We start from the raw sequence: 18,105 nt of genomic DNA, 5'->3' as shown, positions 1-18,105 counted from the left end.
CCCCGGGGTAGTCTGTCCAGTCTCTGTTCCTGCCACACCCGGGTACTGGCGAGACCATTTCCCCCCACCCACTCCCACTTGATGCTTAGTGTCCCTTCAGTCCAGTCTTGATGTCAACATGAACGAAGTAAGGGGAATGAATTGGGTTTAAATGAAACCTATTTGAATTTATGTTTTAGTGAATGTTCCCTCTCAAAGATTTGGTCCATACTTAAAAGTGCTTAAAACAGCGCTTGCAACACATCCCTTTTGAACGTTCTCAGAGGTGACAAGCTTTATTCTTAGATGTTAAGATTTTTTCCCTGCGGTAGCTGAAGAGTTTTTAAACCTCAGTGTACCGATTGAAGGGGAATTAAAGTTATAACTATAAAGTAATGAGAAGAGCCCTTTTGAGGACCCTAAAAGTGGTCCAGATATAACAGTGTTCAAGAGCAGTGATTCCTAAATGCCAGGCTATGAAGAAGACTTGGATTTTCTCCACTGGAGAATGCTCTGACATCATTTGTCTTTGAGTTTCAGGGGCTTTGTGGACCCTCTGAAAATTTATCTGCAAACCCTTCCTGAATTTCTATAAAGGTCATTCATTTTCATGTATTGGTTCTCAGATTTTGTTTTAAGGCCTTAGAATCAGACCTGTATCTTCAGCTTAGATGTGGGAGACTGGATTTTGAGGTTAGAAAGAGGCCGGTATGTATGTCTGTATGATACAGGAGGCCTGTTCAAATTTTGGCAGCTTTCTCACTTTACACGTCAGGTATGTAGGAACGCATTAAAGGGACTTTCTGTAGCTAAAGGAGAGGAACTGATGGACAGATCTAAAAGGAGCTTCCAGACAATGTTTCACCAAAAAACTAAAATCTGAGGGGAAAAAGGCAAGCATATTTGAGAATAATGCCAAACCGGAAGTGTTAATATACATTGTTTTCCAGATGGGTCTGTTCTGTCTCCTCTTAAATTGTACATATGAAAGCAGCTAGCCCAGTAGGTTCTCTGTGTATGTTAGTGACTACACTGCTCAGCTTCAGAAATACTTCATGTTAATAGCATTTTCCCCCCTTCTGAGGCTTTCAACCTTTTTCATAAACTTGTCTTCTAACTCAGTATATCTTCAGCATCCTGGAGTGCAAAACACAATGTCTGAACATTGTTACCCTCGTCTTCAAAATTTTGGTATTCTGTGCCTTTTCTTTTGAAAATACTTTAAAATGGAGGGAAAATCTTTCACATGAGCATAGTCTATATCCTGAATAAGCATAAAAAGCATCTGTGTTTTAAAGCATCCCTGGACGATTCACACAACCTTTTAGATTTAGAGAAGGCTGATAATTGAAAGGAAGGGTTGTGTTAACAGCAACAAATGTGGCAGAAGTGGAAATGTTGGTCTATTTTTGGATTTCCTCTGTGTTTGCTTTGAATTCATCTACTGATCTAATCTCTAACCGTCTGTGTTCAGGATGCCGCCAGGCAATGCTGTGCTTGTCAGAATCGTCCAAACTCATCAAACTCATTTCAGGGAGAGAGCATTTCAGCACCCTGGAGGAAGATTTTTAAGGAATACAGGATTTTTGTAAAAATAGAAGGATGAATAGAGGTAGGGCAGTTACATAATTTTCCAGATGAAAAGGAAGCGCTGACGGCTGTGGCCGCAGCTCTGACGGATGGAAGACCAAGAACAGGAGCCTGCTGAGAAGGGCATTGTACCTCTGCTCTGTGGTACCTGAAGTTGACGTTCTGTTTTAGGGCGGCACTAGGTATATAGGCCCTGCTGGTACTGGGATACTTGGCAGATTCAGATTCAGTAACATTCAAATCTTACTCGGACATATCTTTTTCAGTTTTGTGGTCTCTTCTTGTTTTACATTCTCACAACTCCCAAAAACTGGCTTAAGTCAGTGAAACAGTCCTCTCCCACCTGCTCCTGTCCCCCCCGGAAGTACTTTCTAATGGGGACTGAAGGTACTGGACCGAGGAGGGGTCCTCAGTGACTGGGTGCATGACTGGGCAGGTTACTCTGCCTGGCACCTGGGTGGTGTCTTCTTGGCAGAGCTCCTCCACCTGTCTGCTCAGGCTGAATTCAGATGAGGGGCTGTTTGCTTTCCTTCCCTGTTCTACCAGTGGGTGGCAAGGGTGGGCGGCAAGCTTTATGATGCAGCCCACAAAGCTCCTTAATCCTTAGAGCTGCAGGGATGGGACTGGGCCAGGCAGCATTAGAACTTCGGTCTTAACACTGAGGTCCTGCTCCTTTGTCATCCCTCCTTGTCCAGCTTTCAGGCTGCCTGCCCTGTCCCCTCACGCTGTGACGTACTCTCCCTCTCGAGTTTCAGGTTCTCAGCTTGGCAAAAGCAGCTGGTGGAGATGGAGACAAGGAGGGAGGATCTAAAAGGAGTGCACAGATGTGAGGGAAGGTGGGAAGGCCCTGCCCTTTTCTAATAGAGAAGATTAGGGCAAAAACCGAAACCTAGGAGAGAGGGAAGTGAGAGGTGGCTCTTAGAGGTTTCCCCTTGGTCTTTGGGAGGCGTGGGGTTGATGGTGAGGTTCCAAGAAGTGGGTCACACTCTCCTCCTGTCTGAAGCCTCGCCCTCCCCTCACGTTCTCTCAAGCCTGTAGGAAAGGACAGAGGACTGGGGGGTGTGAGGACCCAGGGATCCCATGAGGGAGACTGATGGTGAATGTTTACAAGTCAATGACAAGGAGAAGACACTGGGAGAGAAAAGAAACACATTTTTATTGTGATCAGCTCCCAGCATCACACAGAAAAGTAGAACTTCCATATTCCAGGGCCGAGATGAAACAATTATCAAGATTTTTCTCGGTCTTGCTTCCAGCATTTTTCCTTTGTCTTTTGTTTTGTTGCTTAAATATTTTTAAAGCAAATTCCGGTATCATGTCATATATGTTCCAATATGCATCCCTAAAATATTTGGACACTTTTATATAAAACTATGATGACATTATTAATACTACTCTTAATTTACAAAGATGGTTAAAATTCAGGTGTTTTTTTTTTTTAAGATTTTATTTATTTATTTGACAGAGAGATAGAGAGCACAAGTAGGCAGAGTGGCACGCAGAGAGAGAGGGAGAAGCAGGATCCCTGCTGAGCAGGGAGCCTCATGCGGGGCTCAATCCCAGGACCCTGGGATCATGACCTGAGCCGAAGGCAGATGCTTAACTGACTGAGCCACCCAGGCGCCCCCGAAATTCAGGTTTTTAAATTAAGATATAATTGACATTAATTTCAGGTGTATAACATAATGATTCAATATTTGTATATTTTGCAAAGTGATCACCACAGTAAGTCCAGTTAACATCTGTCACCATACATAGCTTCAAGTTTATTTTCTTAAAATGAGAACTTCTAAGATCTCTCTTAGCAACTTTCAAATATGCAGTACGATGTTATTAACTGTAGTTACCACCCCATACATTACAACCCATGACTTACATATTTTATACCTGGAAGTTTGTACCTTTGACCCATTTTACTCACCTTCCACCTCTGGCAACCACCAGCCTGCTCTATCTATGAGCTTGGGTTTTTTTTCTTGAAGTTTTATTTTAAATTGGATTAATCACTTTTAGATACGCTTTGGTTTGTTTGTTTTTTTTTAAAAAGATACCAACTATAAAAAAATTCAGATTTGAGGCACCTGGGTGGCTCAGTCAGTTAAGCATCTGCCTTCGGCTCAGGTCATGGTTCCAGGGTCCTGGGACTGAGCCGCTCATCAGCTCCCTGCTCAGCTGGGAGCCTGCTTCTCCCTCTGCCTTCCCCCTCCCATGCTCTGTCTCTCCCTCTCTCTCTTTCAAATAAATAAAAATCTTAAAAAGAAAAATAAATTTTAAAAAATTAAAATTCAGATTTAAAATATGCTGAGGCCTCAACAATGAAAGTGTAAAATGGAAATAACTTATAATTATGTAGTATTCCATGTGACTTTTAAGGGAAGCACATCTACCTCCATGGCTTCAGTTATGTCAAGTATTATTTGCATCCCAGCTCTCTGAGCTTACTGCCTACTCAACATCTCTACTTCAAAGGCCCAAACAGCTCTCAGCATCTCCAAGCCAAACTCCTGGCCCCACTCCGACAGCCCACAAACTCCTTTGCTAGTATTTCCTGAATGCCACTGGATGGTAATACATCTTGTCTTTCCATAAGTTAAAAACTTACGAATCATCTTTAATACCTCCATCAACTTCAGTCCTATGGCCAGGCCAGCCAAAGACGGAGCCTTATCAATTTTACCTCATTTTCTTTCTCAAATATTCTATATTTTTCTTCTGTTCATTACCCTTGCCGAAGCCACCAGAATTTTGATCCCCTTGCAGTTCTTCTCCATATTGCATTTGCTCTGTACTCAGTTATGCCACTTACACTGGAATGAGATCATCTTATTATGTGTATCACTTGGATAATACAAATAAAGCTATTTATTAAAAGACTGGATAGATCGTGGGAAGTGATATATATTATAGTTGTAAAGGTTCAAAACACCAGTTTTTAAAACAATGGGATTTATGCAATTGAAAAATACAAAATAACTAAATTGGTATAAATCAGCATATTTCAGTTGCGTTTGTTATATGTTATTGAGAAAACCTTGATTTGTACAAGTCAGTAGTGACCAATGAGGATTCGAAACACTTAGTACCTGAAAATATACTTTAGCTCAACTGTCCTGGAGGCCTGAAAGAGGAGCAGAAGGAAATTTGTGTTTCAAAGTTGAGTTACTGAGAGTATCTCACAATTTGGCTAATTTCTTAATTTTGCAGGTGTAAATTTTAGAAAAAGTATGTGAAGTGGTTCCTCACGAGTTTCAGTCTTTTTGGGGGGAAAATATAATATTGCAGTGTTTAACAGCATCATTTTAAAAACTCACAGGTGCCTTTGAATATTCAGTTTCAAGACAAATTTCTTGTCTTGTATGTTCTCAGATTCTAACACCAACTTGGCATCAGTAGTTCGGTGACTTCTGACACTAACTATCCATAGTTTCCACAGGCCCCACAAATCAAGTGCTCATTCCCACAAGACTGTGCACCTCCCTCCCTCACTTCATTCAGATGCCAGTTGCAAATACAATTTCAGTACTTCCCACCAACTGGCTTAAATTTGGGGGTTCCCACAGCCCCCCTCTTCAGGTTTGGCAATTTGCTTAGATGATACAGAACTCAGGGTGCAAAAGACAAAGTGAGGTGAAGGTGCAGAGAGTCCATGCCCTCTCCTCTCTGGTGCCCCACCTTTCCAGCACTTTGAGGAGGTCATCAACCTGTAAGCTCCCCAGACCCTGTTGTTCAGGTGTTTTTATGTGGGTTTTATTATGTGGGCATGTTTGATTAAATTGTTGGCTGTTGGTGATTAGACTTCGCTTCCTGCTTCTCTTCTCCCTAAGGGTTGAGGGTGGGGTGGGGCTGACAGTTCCAACCCCATCATCCTGGCTTGGCCTTTCTGGCGACCAGCCCTCATCCTGAAGCTCCCTAGGGGCAGAGGGAGAGGCAGAGAGAAAATCCTAGCAGTCTCCACGCCCAGCGCAGAGCCCGACATGGGGCTCCATCTCACAACCCTGAGATCATGGCCTGAGCCAAAATCAAGAGTCGGGCACTGACTGAGCCACCCAGGCACCCGTTTACTTTCTGTTTTTAAAAAGAAATTCTTTTGGGGGCGCCTGGGTGGCTCAGTCTTTAAGCGTATGCCTTTGGCTCAGGTCATGATCCCAGGGTCTGGGATCAAGCCCCGCGTCGGGCTCCCTGCTCTGCGGGAAGCTTGTGTCTCCCTCACCCACTCCCCCTGCTTGTGTTCCCTCTCTCGGCTGTGTCTCTCTCTGTCAAATAAATAAAATCTTTAAAAAAAAAAAAAGAAATTCTTTTGAAGTATGTTAAAGCAAATCCCAGATACCATGTTAAGAGCTTCTTAAAAGTACAGTATTAATAATAGTTAAATGGATATTTGAAAACAAAAACTGACGTTGGACATTGGTCCAGAATATCTGAAGCATCTGTGCAGAACAGTTTGTAAGCCACTGCCTACCTAATTCTAGTCATAAAGGAGTCAGGTGAAAATAGATCTGAGTGCTTTAAAAAACTCTTCCCGTGGTGCTGTTTTTTTTGATCCTGTATTAGGATTAGGGTTAGGAAGTAGGATTAGAGGGTCATCTTGGAGTTCCCCTTAAAATCATGAGATACCATGATCATACCAGCTTATTTGGTTTTTGCTACTACTATTCTATTGTTATTTCAGGTATCAAAGTTAGGAAAGCATCATCTTAGTTTGTGCTTGAAAGAAATACCCTCATGTTACACCTTCCTAATTGCAGCATTTCTTCTAATAAAACCCAAGTTAGAAAGGATCTTTATTTTTCACAAGTGCTTTGAGAGACTACCTGGCCAGCTTAGTGACAGAGCTTCGAAAGAAAACAATAACTTTATTATTGTATGATTTGTGTCTTAGTAAATAAGGATTATTTGTTATTATTGTTTTAAATGACATCAGTATTTTTTTTTAAGTTTTATTAAATCCAGTTGATTTTTCTGTTTTGAGTAAGCTCTCTGCCCAGTGTGGGGCTTGAACTCACAAACCTGGAATCAAGAGTCACATGCCATGCTCTATCGACTAAGCCAGCTAGGTTGCCCAGGACTATTTGTTTTTTAAAGCCATTTCTGTATCTGATTTTTCAAATTAGTTTTTTTTAATTTCAAGGTTTTTTTGTTTTTTTTTTTTTTTAAACCACACACACATTTTTATTTATTTGAGAGAGAGAGCATGAGCGGGGAAAGAGGGAGAGGGAGAAGAAGCAGACTCCCCACTGAGCAGGGAGCCTGATGCGGGGCTTGATCCCAGGACTCTGGGATCATGACCCGAGCCAAAGGCAGACGCCCAACTGACTGAGCTGCCCAACCCACCCCTGATTCTTTTAGTTTTTTAAGTCTACAGAGAAGCATGGTGGGTAGGCCATGGTGGGTTTTTCATTTAATTTTGAACAGTTCAATAATTTAAACACAGTTCAGTAATTTAAACAATATTCTGGGGAAAGAGGGAATACTTGTTTTTGCCCATCCAAAGATGAAAATCTGCTTCCTGCCTAACGTTCAGACCCTGAAGCTGTCAGGGGCCAGATCTGACCCCCTCTACTTAGCTGGCATCATTTTAATGTTCTTTCCAGTCCAGTTATTTTAGCCTATGGAACAGTCTCTCGAATCTATTTAGCTTTTTCCTTCAATAGCTCTATTTGGTATAATTATTGTTTATATAACTGGGATAAAACACGCATACAGTTTGGGCTAGGAAAATTGATTTTAGAGGTAGCACCGGCTGTCCCCTTTCAGGCTGCTCTGCCGGCCTTGCTGAATCTTAGAGATGCTTAATAAAAGCAAGGAGGGAGGAACTTGGTGCTTGTCTCTGTGGATTCGGCTAGTAGAGATTATTTACCCATGCCAAAAAGATAAGTCTTTAATAGATGGCTTTTGTGTTTTGTTTTAGAATCACAAGAAGCTGATGAACAGCTGGTAGCAGAAGTGGTTGAAAAATGTTCATCTGAGACTTGTTCTAGAACCTCAGAAAATGAGGTAGCACAGCAGGCTGTTGATTCTTATGCGGCCAAGGATCTCAAAGAAGAACCTGAACATGAGAGTAGCAAAATTTCAAGTAGTGAGGCCATTTTCAATAGAAACCAAGAATCCCACGGATATCCCAGCAGCTCTAGGAACAAAGGCCGCTTATGGTTGTGTGACTGTGGTCTCGGGTGAGGCTTTGCCTCCAGCATACCAGAAGCCATTCCGGACAAGGCAATGACAGAAGACACCATGGGGGTTGCACTGGAGGCTTCCACAGAAGCTGACCTAAAGGCTGGCAGCTCCTGTCCAGAGCCTGTTCCCAGCAGAAGCAAGCTAAGAAAACCTAAACCCGTCTCTCTGAGGAAGAAGACAATCGGCGAATTCTTAGAAACTGATACTGCCCTGGAGGGCACGCCTCTCCCCCAGGCAGCCTATCAGTTCTGTCCCGATGAGACAGATGGGAACACAAATGCTTTGCTAGGAGGTGCCAGGATCCAGAAATCTCCCCCTGATATGAAGGAAATGCCGGGCCCTCCCAGGCAGTGACACCAACGACTCAGGAGTTGAGCTGCTGGAGGAATCAAGGCACTCATCCTCTGAAACTAGAGTTTGATTTCACAGAAGATGTGGAAAATATAGAGTCCAGGAAAGGCCTTCCAACGAAGGTTGCAGGAAACTGGGTAGCAAACTGCCTCCCAAGGTACAGAAAGATAGTATTAGTAAGCTGGTGGGCGCCAAAGGCGCGGACCAGCCTACAGACCCCACTGCACATGGTGCTCCTCCCTCCCAGGCATCTGCTAAGCTGGATCCCAGCCAGTGGGATCACCACAACTTCAATCCCTTTGGCGGCCCACTCCACTCTGCAGAACTCCCCCCCTCTCTCCTCTAAGGGCTCCTACCACTTAGACGCATCCATGGATCCCTTTAAACCAACTACAACGTTAGCAAGCAGTGACTTTTGTTCTCCCGCGGTAATCATATTAACTGAAATCTTAGAGTCACCCAAGAAGGCAAAGTCGCGTTTAATAACGTGAGTGACGACGGGCGTGGGTGTTGTGTTCTGTGTACTCTGAGTTTGGCAGCCGACTGCTCTGGTTTTGTCCAACTGACAGTTACCTATGAGGTGCCGCAGGGCAGACACACAGCTCATAGCTTTGTGTAGCAGTCTTCAGTATTTTGCTTAACTCTGGTGTAGGGTCAGAAACACCAGAGGCTTCCTTTTCAGGCATCTGCCTTGTTTCTGAATATTCAAGCTCTACAGTTTGGGTACTTTTCTCCTATTAAAAAAAAAAAAAAAAAAAAAAGAATAGCGCACGATAGGTAGAGATTTGATGGTTTTCAGAAATCCTATCTGGGCTGTCAGGAATTAACTTTATCAGCAGGATTCAAGTGTCAGTGCTAGCCACCACCTTCAGATTCTCTGTGGATAAAACAAAAATTCCAAGCCTCCAGATTACCTGTCTAGTATCGGTAACATGTGCAGAATGGTCCCCAGAAGGTCTTCTAGAAGTCTTTCACTTAAAACGGGAAGCTGTGATTTTTGTTGGAAACAAACCTACCGCTAAAAGTTGGTAAGAATTCTTGTGTCTCCCTGTTTAGCTTCTGGCTCCATCAGTAAGGCAGTAAATGTCAGTGAGAATTAAGAACATTTAAAACGTTCATGTAAATCTGACTGAATTAGTCTTTTGTTGTGTGTTGTCTCCCTCCTCCTCCTCCCCTGCTTTCTGGGACCTCCGTAACCACCTTTGGAAGGTCCTTGGAGTTCTCAGAGTGATCAAGCTGGCTTCCATGTAAAGTTTCAGTTTAAATTTGTTACAGGGTTACCTATTCTCAGAACTTGGGTTGATGACAGTATATCCCTTTGTGACCCTGTGACATTTTACTAAAAATGAGATAATAGAGAAGGACCAATGACATGGAGGATGAAATGTGAAAAGGGAGGATGAGAAGTACAATTATTTCTAGCTGTCACCATAGATGAGTCAGGGAAGTAATGGTCCGCAGTACTGTGACCTAACGGAGCATGCTAGATGGCATGATGCATTATACTAGAAAAATTTACAGAGCAGAAAGCATCAGGACCAAGAAGCTTGAGCCATGAGAAATCAGTTCCTCGGCAACCCCAGAATGTCCAAGGTGAATGAAATGTCAGAAGTAGTTCTTGATCTGTTCTTTGATTATATATGAGCAGTTAAATGGTTCCTGGAAAATATTGACTGGGCATCCTCAGAGTGCTCTTCTGTGACTGAGGCTGGTTACCTCTCTCTAGTCAGTGCTTCGGGTATGTGTTGGCCCCGTCATTGCCTTGGTGCCTTCATAATGTGGGATGTCTGAAATACGGGGTGCTTCTGGCTAGCAAGGTTGTTAAGGAGTCATCGGGGGCCTCCCTACAGTTGCATGTTGAAGCCGTGTAGCCAGTGCATTCATGTTAGATCAGAGTAAATCTGGACCAAAGGGAGGGGAGTTTATCCTACACCTAATTTGCAGTAGCAAGAAGTACCCTCTCAGGTCCTGCCACTCTCACCCCGTGGCATTTTCCTCCTATTCTGTTCTTGGTGAGTGAACTTCTTGATTTAATATACCTTACAGATTTTTTTTTTCTAACTCTTATGCAATCAAAAACTCTTATCTCCTTGTTCTTTCTGTAAGAGAGGGTGCTCCACCTCTTGTGTAACTCTGGGGTTTTGTTTAGAAAATCCCTTCATCGGTAGGAAGGGCTGGAGTTGTACCTGTGAAGTAGGATCGAGTGGAAAGTTAGAAGTTCTGTTAGCAGGTTACTTGTGGGGCTTTTTAAAAGATGCATGCAATTGGCATCTCAGATTCTTCTGTAAAGTGGAGACATTGTACCATCTATGATTGGTATTTTATGGTTCAAATAAGATAAATTATGTAAAATCACAGTAAGCTTCTTAGTGATACACACATACAGTAGTTATAATCTGATCCATTGTGAACTATTGTATTCACACATTGCCTTTAATCTGGATGACGAGACGTGAGTAAATGTTCTCAGTAGTGAAATGTTGGTTTTATATATTGACAAATATTTGGAAGTTCACTTTTCATCTATAAATTGAATATGAGGCATTTCTGAGTGTTTCTACTGCTCTTACTCTGTTAGAGAGAGATTCCTGATAATCATTTGCTCACCAATGATAACATTCATGAATATGACATTTTTATTTGTATCCCACCTCATAGAAAGAATTTTTCAGCCTTTACATCTGCCAGACTACAGATAAATATTCCAGGCTTTACATGATTTTTTTCTCCATCTGTCTGTCTCTTTTCTGTCTCTAATTTTGTTGGTGCATCAGGACTACTGAACAAGTGAAATTTCTCTGTTTTCTGTTGTAAGTACTTCTGCTGTTTCTGTTTGTCCCTGGGACCGTTGGCAGTTCCTCTCCCCAGACCATCCCCAGACCATCTCTCCATAGCATGTTGGCTTGTTTCTGAGTTTGACCTTCTGATGATTTTTTGCATTTCATTTGCCACTTCATGAGTCAGCTTAGCCTTGCAATTTGTACCTAAAAGGAGTGGAGATCAGCCTTCCACCTTAGGTGCAAGAGCTTGCGCTCCCTGGCTTGGCACGCCTCATGTGGCACTTTGATAATGAGCGCTGGCTTGGCCCCGAGATCATCCCGACAGTGGTCTGAGGGACGGCTCTGCTGTTGTTGGAAATAATTGACTTTTTTTGATAGGATAAGGTTGCTGGCTTGAAACGGGATACATTTTGGAGGCAACTCCCTAGTTTGGTGGTTTGGTAGCAGGGGGTGGCATTTAGTAAGACCATTAGTAAAAGAAAAATCCAGAAACTAGATAGTGATCATGCACATTCTGGTAACTTTATATGCTCCTCCCTTCCCCCTACCCCCCAGAAGAAGAAGAAAAAGTTGTAAATTTATTTATTTTGGCGGAGTGCTTTTTTACTGGGAATTTTAAGTTCATTAAAACTGAACGGAATCTGAACTAGTCTTCAGGTCATAAATTATGTGCCAGTTCCAGTCTTTGCACAAATAACATGACATTCGTTTTCCATCTTACTGCTTATTAGAAATGGTATTCATTTACACAAATATTTTTATTTTTGTACTTCAGTTGACCATAGTTCTTCTCTGTTAGCACACAGGTCTGGAACTGTCATACCAGACTTACGTGGTTTTAGTGCAATAAAGAACTTTTTTAAAGAATCTGGTCCAGTGTGGTAATTTTTCTAATGAATTGTCACAGCCAAGTGAGTAAGGATCAGATGAACTGAATGTCTCTAGGTGCTAAGGGTACTTCTGAAAGGCTTGGTGGTGTGTAAGCAGAAACCGCAGGCGTCAGGGTACTGGTGTTAAACGTCCCACAGAAGCACGTGAGGAGGTCTTTTCAGAGAATGAGCTGAGCTCTAGTTCTGCTTGCCCTGTCTCCTGGGAGAAGATTCAGAGATGTGAAAGGTGTTCCCCTCTCTAGTGTGTAGATGTAGAACGTGTGTGGTGCTGTATGCTTTGGCTTTTTCTCTGCACACATTGCTTTCTCTGCTCCATCTCATAGCTTGGAAGCTGTCAATGTGATTCCAAAATGGCCTGTTTTTGTTTTTTGTTTTTTGTTTTTTCCTTTCCAGGAGTGGCTGTAAGGTGAAGAAATATGAAACACAGTCTCTTGCTTTGGATGGCTGTTCTCAGGTGAGTCTCTGCCCATCACCAGAATGTCTTTTAGACCAGGGGCACCCCCAAACGAGTTTGTATCCTCCTGGGGGGCATGGGGGAGCCAGGGGGGATTAATGAAGAGTTTCTGACAGGTGTCTGAGTATCTGGCTTTGAGGAAACCAATTTCCAGACCCTTAATTTCCTAAAGTGACCTGAGAAGGCTCCTGAGAACAGGGAAGCCCCCTCACATTAACCCTTTTCCCACTTGTATTGGGTGAAGTTTCCTCCCATTCTAAATCTTACTAAGATGCATTTTTACTGGGTATGAAACATCTGGGACATCAGACAAAGGGCAGATTTGAAGTATTGATGCATGTTTAAGAAAGTGATTGATTCTAATAACTGGATAATTTTTTTTAAGTCAGATGGTTTTCCAGTTTGTTGCTTTTAGCAAAGTAGGAGAACCTGAGTTACCACCTGATAGATCATTAAAAATTATCTTCGACACGATGTTAAATGTCAGTTATATCTCAGTAAAATTATTTTGTTTAAAGATTTTATGTATTTGAGAGAGATAGCATGAGTCAGGGTAGGGACAGAGGAACAAATAGACTCTCCGCTGAGCAGGAATCCCGGAAACAGGGCTCTATCCCAGGACCATGAGACCTTGACCTGAGCCAAAGTCAGATGCTTAACTGGCTGAGCCATCCAGGAGCCCCCCCAAAATAATTTTTGATGATAGAATTTTTAGGTACGTAACTTGGAAAGGGGTTCCAAGAATCGAGAGTCATAACAAAACTTTTTTCTCTTTAATCTATTTGTATAAATAAGCTTAAATATCTAAGGCTTCTTATTGATTTATAATTATAAAAATGAAAAACAGGATTAAAATTCATATGGACCCTTGTTTCCTTCTAGCAATAAATATTTGTCCAGGACTGTATGAATTGGGAAACATAAAAGAAACAAAAATCCAGACCTATTTGATTGAGACCCTTTTTTAAACTTTATTTCAGCATAACTGATTACAGAAATACATTCATTGGTTAATAAAATGCATTTTAAATTTAACTTATTTTACACAGTTTGGACCAACAACTTGGTATATGGCTGAAGATTAAAAAAAAAATTTGCCCTCTCACTTTTTTTTCATCTATTACAAATGTGTAAAGTATCCACTTTCAAATGCTGCTAAAGCAGGCAACAAGAACCATGAGAAATTTACCTTTAATTCAGAAAAATAGCACGTATGACACTGCAAAAGTTTTAAATAATTGGTACAACAAAATGTAATTGATACTTGTTTTTAGTAAAAACTTTTGAATTTGATAGTACTTATCAAAAGTTGTAATAATTTTAGGATACATTGTGCATTAGTTATGTACGCTGATAACTCTCCAGAAGAAAAACTTAATACTTAGAGACTTACAGTCATAGAAATTTTTTTTTAATTTTAACTTTTTTAACTGAGAAAAATGATAGGGAGAACTTTAAAAGACTTTCAAGTATACAAATGCTTTATTTAAAGAATAATTTCTTGGTGGAAGTAGAAGGGAAATACAAATTCAGAGGGGAAAAGCAATGATGCAAATTTCTGACTTAAAAATTTTTAAATTAAAGAGTGTGTGTTCATGTTTGATTTTAAATGGATGACAGAGCATCATCATATCACTAGAGTAACTAGATTGAATTAAGCAAGGCCAGTTTTTAAAGTATACCAGATATTTTTTTTATATTTATGCTGAATAGTTTTTGGATGTCACCTGAAAATACAAAGGGGTACATTGATATTCCAAAACAATTCAGGGAGTATACGAGCAAAATATTTGAGAACCACTGTGGACCACTTAAAATTCTTGCTTATAAATTTGGCTAGAAAAGGTTAATTTTTCAGACGTCTGTGTGAATAACAGAACTTAGGTTCTAGAAAGCATAGTATTCATGATTGAGAGACCCCAGCTTCCTTGACTGGTACCAAAATCTGTGGTTAAGTGTTACCAGACACCCTCTGGAATGGTGTCTGAGATGTCGCCTTCCCCACTGTTGGTCCTCCTAAACGGTAGCATCTGATCTGTTGCATTTCCCAGGATGAAGGAGCAGTGATCGCCCAGATTTCAGACATTTCTAATAGGGATGGCCACGCTACTGATGAGGAGAAACTGGCGTCCACTTCATCTGGTCAGAAATCATCTGGGGCCGAGGTGAAAGGTGAGCCAGAGGAAGACCTGGAGTACTTTGAATGTTCCAATGTTCCTGTGTCTACCATAAATCATGCGTTTTCATCCTCAGAAGCAGGTATGGAAGTATATGTTCATCTTTCTAATGTACTTAAGCCTAGAAATGCCTGAAAGCCTAATGCAGGAGGCAGTTTAAAGAGATTAGAGAATTGGGTCACTTAGAGGAGAGATCTATGCTTTGCTTCTTTACCTAGAAAAGAGGCACAGGAGGGTGTCTTGTTGAAGTACCAGCGACACAGGGATGAGCGTGGCAGAATGCATAGGAGACACTGACGTATGAGACTACTTGAATTTTGAATAATTTATTGTATGGGACCACATCTCAAAATATAGTGGCCTATAGCCATGTTGTGATTGTTGTTCAACTTAGAGAAATAACAGTAACACGGATAGTGCCTTACCATGTGCAGGCACAGTTCTAAGTGCTTTACATCTATTAACTGATTACTCCTTGATCAGTATTGTTTTTTTCCCCCATTTTTCAGAGAAGGAAGGTGAGACATAGAAGTTAAGTGAGTCAGCCAAGGTCACTTGACTAGCAAATGGTAGAACTAGGATTCGAACCTCAACGATCTGGTTTCACGGTCTTTTAACCGCAGTGCTCATGTGGGAAGAGATTGCTTTCATGAGTAGAATATTATACGTTTTCCTGCTCACCGTTGTGGTAGATTGAAATTGACCAATATCCTGAAAAATCCTTAATGTTCTAATAAGAACTAACTAGACTAACCAATGCTGAAGCTTCTCACTGTTGAACTCTAGAGCTGAGGCCCTTGTCCAGGTCCCAAGTTATATCTGTGGCCTTAAACTTGACTTGTCAGATGGTTAGAAACCATGTTCCTCACTACTGTAAACATTATTAAAAACTCAGATTTTCAGCAGTGTAAGTTGATCTGAGGACTTTTATACTCAGAATATTAAAAATCACAAACATGTCATCAAACCAGGGAAGCAGGTGGAAGTCCAGACTTTGCAAGAGTTCTCCCCTCAGCCTCTGCCCACTGGCCACATCTCCATCTCCCATCTGTAGAGTAAAAGTGCCAGGCACTATTCCACGTTTCTTCCCAGGCCGCTTTCTGCTCTGACATCATCCCAGGGATGATCCTGAGTATTCTTGTACCTACATTATTTCTTACATTTAAAATGCCTTTCTTGGGGCGCCTGGGTGGCTCAGTCGTTAAGCGTCTGCCTTCGCTCAGGTCATAATCCCAGGGTCCTGGGATCGAGCCCCTCATTGGGCTCCCTGCTCAGCGGGAAGCCTGCTTCTCCCTCTCCCATTCCCCCTGCTTGTGTTCCGTCTCTCCCTGTGTCTCTCTCCGTCAAATAAATAAATAAATATCTTTAAAAAATAATAAAAATAAAATAAAATGCCTTTCTTTGCCATCTTCTATAAAAATTCTGTCGTTCTTTCAGGTTTCTGTCAAAAGTGTGACTTGGCTTCCACACTATGTTCCCACTGCATTTCTTCTTACAACTCCTATTCCATGTATTATAACAGGTGTCTCTGATAAACTTCTTGAGGGTAAGGACTATGAGTGATTCATCTTTGAATTTCCTCTGGTATAGGAGCATGTAGATATTTGATGGATTATATTCTTCCTCACTAGAGGAAATTCCTCCCATGGAAATTTCTAGAGCTGGGGTTCTGTTAGCCACGGTACTGTCCTCAGAGTTAGTGAAAAGCTAGTGCTTCAGCTCCAGGGACTGATCAGCTGTGTCCTGGGAGCAAGCAGAGGCTACGTCATGCAGGGGTGGTAAGCGTTGTGGAGGTGAGAAAGGAGTTCTGGCCGGCAGGGGAATCAGACTCTCCAGGGAGAGTCACCTTTGCACCAGGTCTTGATAGATAGACACATAGATGTGCCCCAGGGAACGAGAATCTCTCCCAGGGGCAGGAAGGAACCTGCCGTGTTGGTAAATGCTCAGCAGTTCTCTGTGAATTCAGGACAAGTGGGAAAACAAGGTTGTACTGAGGAATCTGGGCTTGATCCTGTCAGTAAAGGGGAGCCATTGAAGATCTGTAGGCAGAGTGGTGATGGTCACATTTGTGTTTTAAATAATTCACTGTTGATAGTACACTAAAATAATAATTCGCTGTTGCCACATGGAGGATTGTAGCTTTAGAATTGTGGCTTTTTTCGTATTTAAAATTTTCTTCAATGAGTGCATATTCCTTTAATTAGAAAAAGCATAGTATTTTTTCTTTTTAATGTTGCCTTTGGTGGTGGTAGACAAGTTTGAAAGTGTATGGGAAGGAGAATGAATTTAGTTTTTTGGGCATTGAAATTGAGAGCTTATTGTTTTATCTGCTACATTAATTAGTCTGAGGGTACCCTTCTGGGCTGGAATGTAAATTCACTCAGACCTGCTAATAAAAATAACATTCACGTTGTGGTTTCCTCTTTCTGACCTAGTCCCATGGTTGTAGTAACAACTTATTTACAAAACTTTTTACGGACACAAGGGGGCAGCCTTGCTGTTCTTTCCACCTGAAGATGGTGATTGTGTGTATAGCTGTCTAAGGGCACATTCCCCTTCCTTCTGAGTATTTCGGACTTTTAACACAGACAACACATCTATCAACAAAGTGCCGGTGCTCCTTTGAAAATCTGGAAATGCTGTTCATGGGTTCATAGATGTCACTCTGGGCCTGCACTATGGTCTCCAGAGTCTTCATCAGGAAAGACAGGAACTAACTTCTTGGGATAACTATAAAAATGACTCTCTGTGTTGTAGGCATAGAGAAAGAGACGTGCCAGAAGATGGAAAAAGATGGATCTGCCATGACCGTAAGTTCCTATAATTGTGGGGGGGCGGGGGAAGTGTGGGGCTCAGGTTTGTTTTGTTTGTTTTCAGTATTTATTTTAAAGCCCGCATTTAACATTAACAAAATTATAGTCAGTGTTTGGTGATGGGCTGAAATATAAATAAAAGTTTCTTCACTTGAGGAGCTCGTAGTCTATCCTGATATCTATCCAGTAGCCACCAGCCTCATGTGGCCACTGAGCACCTGACCTGTAGCTAGTCTGAATTGAGATGTCTTGTAAATATAAAATATAACTTGTCTTTAAAGACTTAGGACAAAAAAAAAAAAGGAAAATAAAATGCCTCGAACTTTTTATATTCATTACATGTCGAGATGATCCTATTTTATTTTATTTATTTATTTTTTTAAAGATTTTATTTATTTTGACAGGGAGAGACACAGTGAGAGAGGGAACACAAGCAGAGGGAGTGGGAGAGGGAGAAGCAGGTTTCCCCCGGAGCAGGGAGCCCAATGCAGGGCTCGATCCCAGGACCCTGGGATCATGACCTGAGCCGAAGGCAGACACTTAATGACTGAGCCACCCAGGCTCCCCGATCCTATTTTAGATGTATTAGGTTAACTGAACTATATTATTAAAATTAATTTTACTTGTGTGTCTTTTTACTTTTTAAATGGCTACCGAAACATTTTAAATTACCAATGGCTTGCATTGTAATTCTTTTGAACAGCACTGGTAGTGGATACAAAATGAAAACTAATGAGACCATGTGAATGTGAATGTTGTAATCCAATGTGTTCCGGGGGCTGTGGGAGCCAGGGCTGACCGCCTGCGCAGCAGGTGTTGGGGAGGCTGAATTTGAGCTCATCTTTAAAAGCAAAATTATGTTACACTTTTTAGACTTACAAAAATAGTACAAAGAAT

General features: G+C 41.6%; 1 protein-coding gene across 1 annotated transcript in view; it reads left to right on the top strand.

Moving 5' to 3' along the window:
- The window catches only part of TACC1 (transforming acidic coiled-coil containing protein 1), an 89,245-nt gene that overhangs the window by 49,339 nt on the left and 21,801 nt on the right, over positions 1 to 18,105 (top strand). Inside the window, 10 exon segments of the mRNA XM_027600330.2 lie at positions 7,478 to 7,641; positions 7,643 to 7,751; positions 7,754 to 8,082; positions 8,084 to 8,143; positions 8,145 to 8,217; positions 8,220 to 8,398; positions 8,400 to 8,581; positions 12,158 to 12,218; positions 14,270 to 14,477; positions 17,153 to 17,205. Coding sequence (XP_027456131.2) covers positions 7,478 to 7,641; positions 7,643 to 7,751; positions 7,754 to 8,082; positions 8,084 to 8,143; positions 8,145 to 8,217; positions 8,220 to 8,398; positions 8,400 to 8,581; positions 12,158 to 12,218; positions 14,270 to 14,477; positions 17,153 to 17,205 — 1,418 coding nt within the window.

Source organism: Zalophus californianus, chromosome 2 (assembly GCF_009762305.2).
Source record: "Zalophus californianus isolate mZalCal1 chromosome 2, mZalCal1.pri.v2, whole genome shotgun sequence".
Classification (NCBI taxonomy): domain Eukaryota; kingdom Metazoa; phylum Chordata; class Mammalia; order Carnivora; family Otariidae; genus Zalophus; species Zalophus californianus.
The sequence above is the reverse complement of the archived record's forward strand: the minus strand, read 5'-3'. Positions and strand labels throughout refer to the sequence as shown.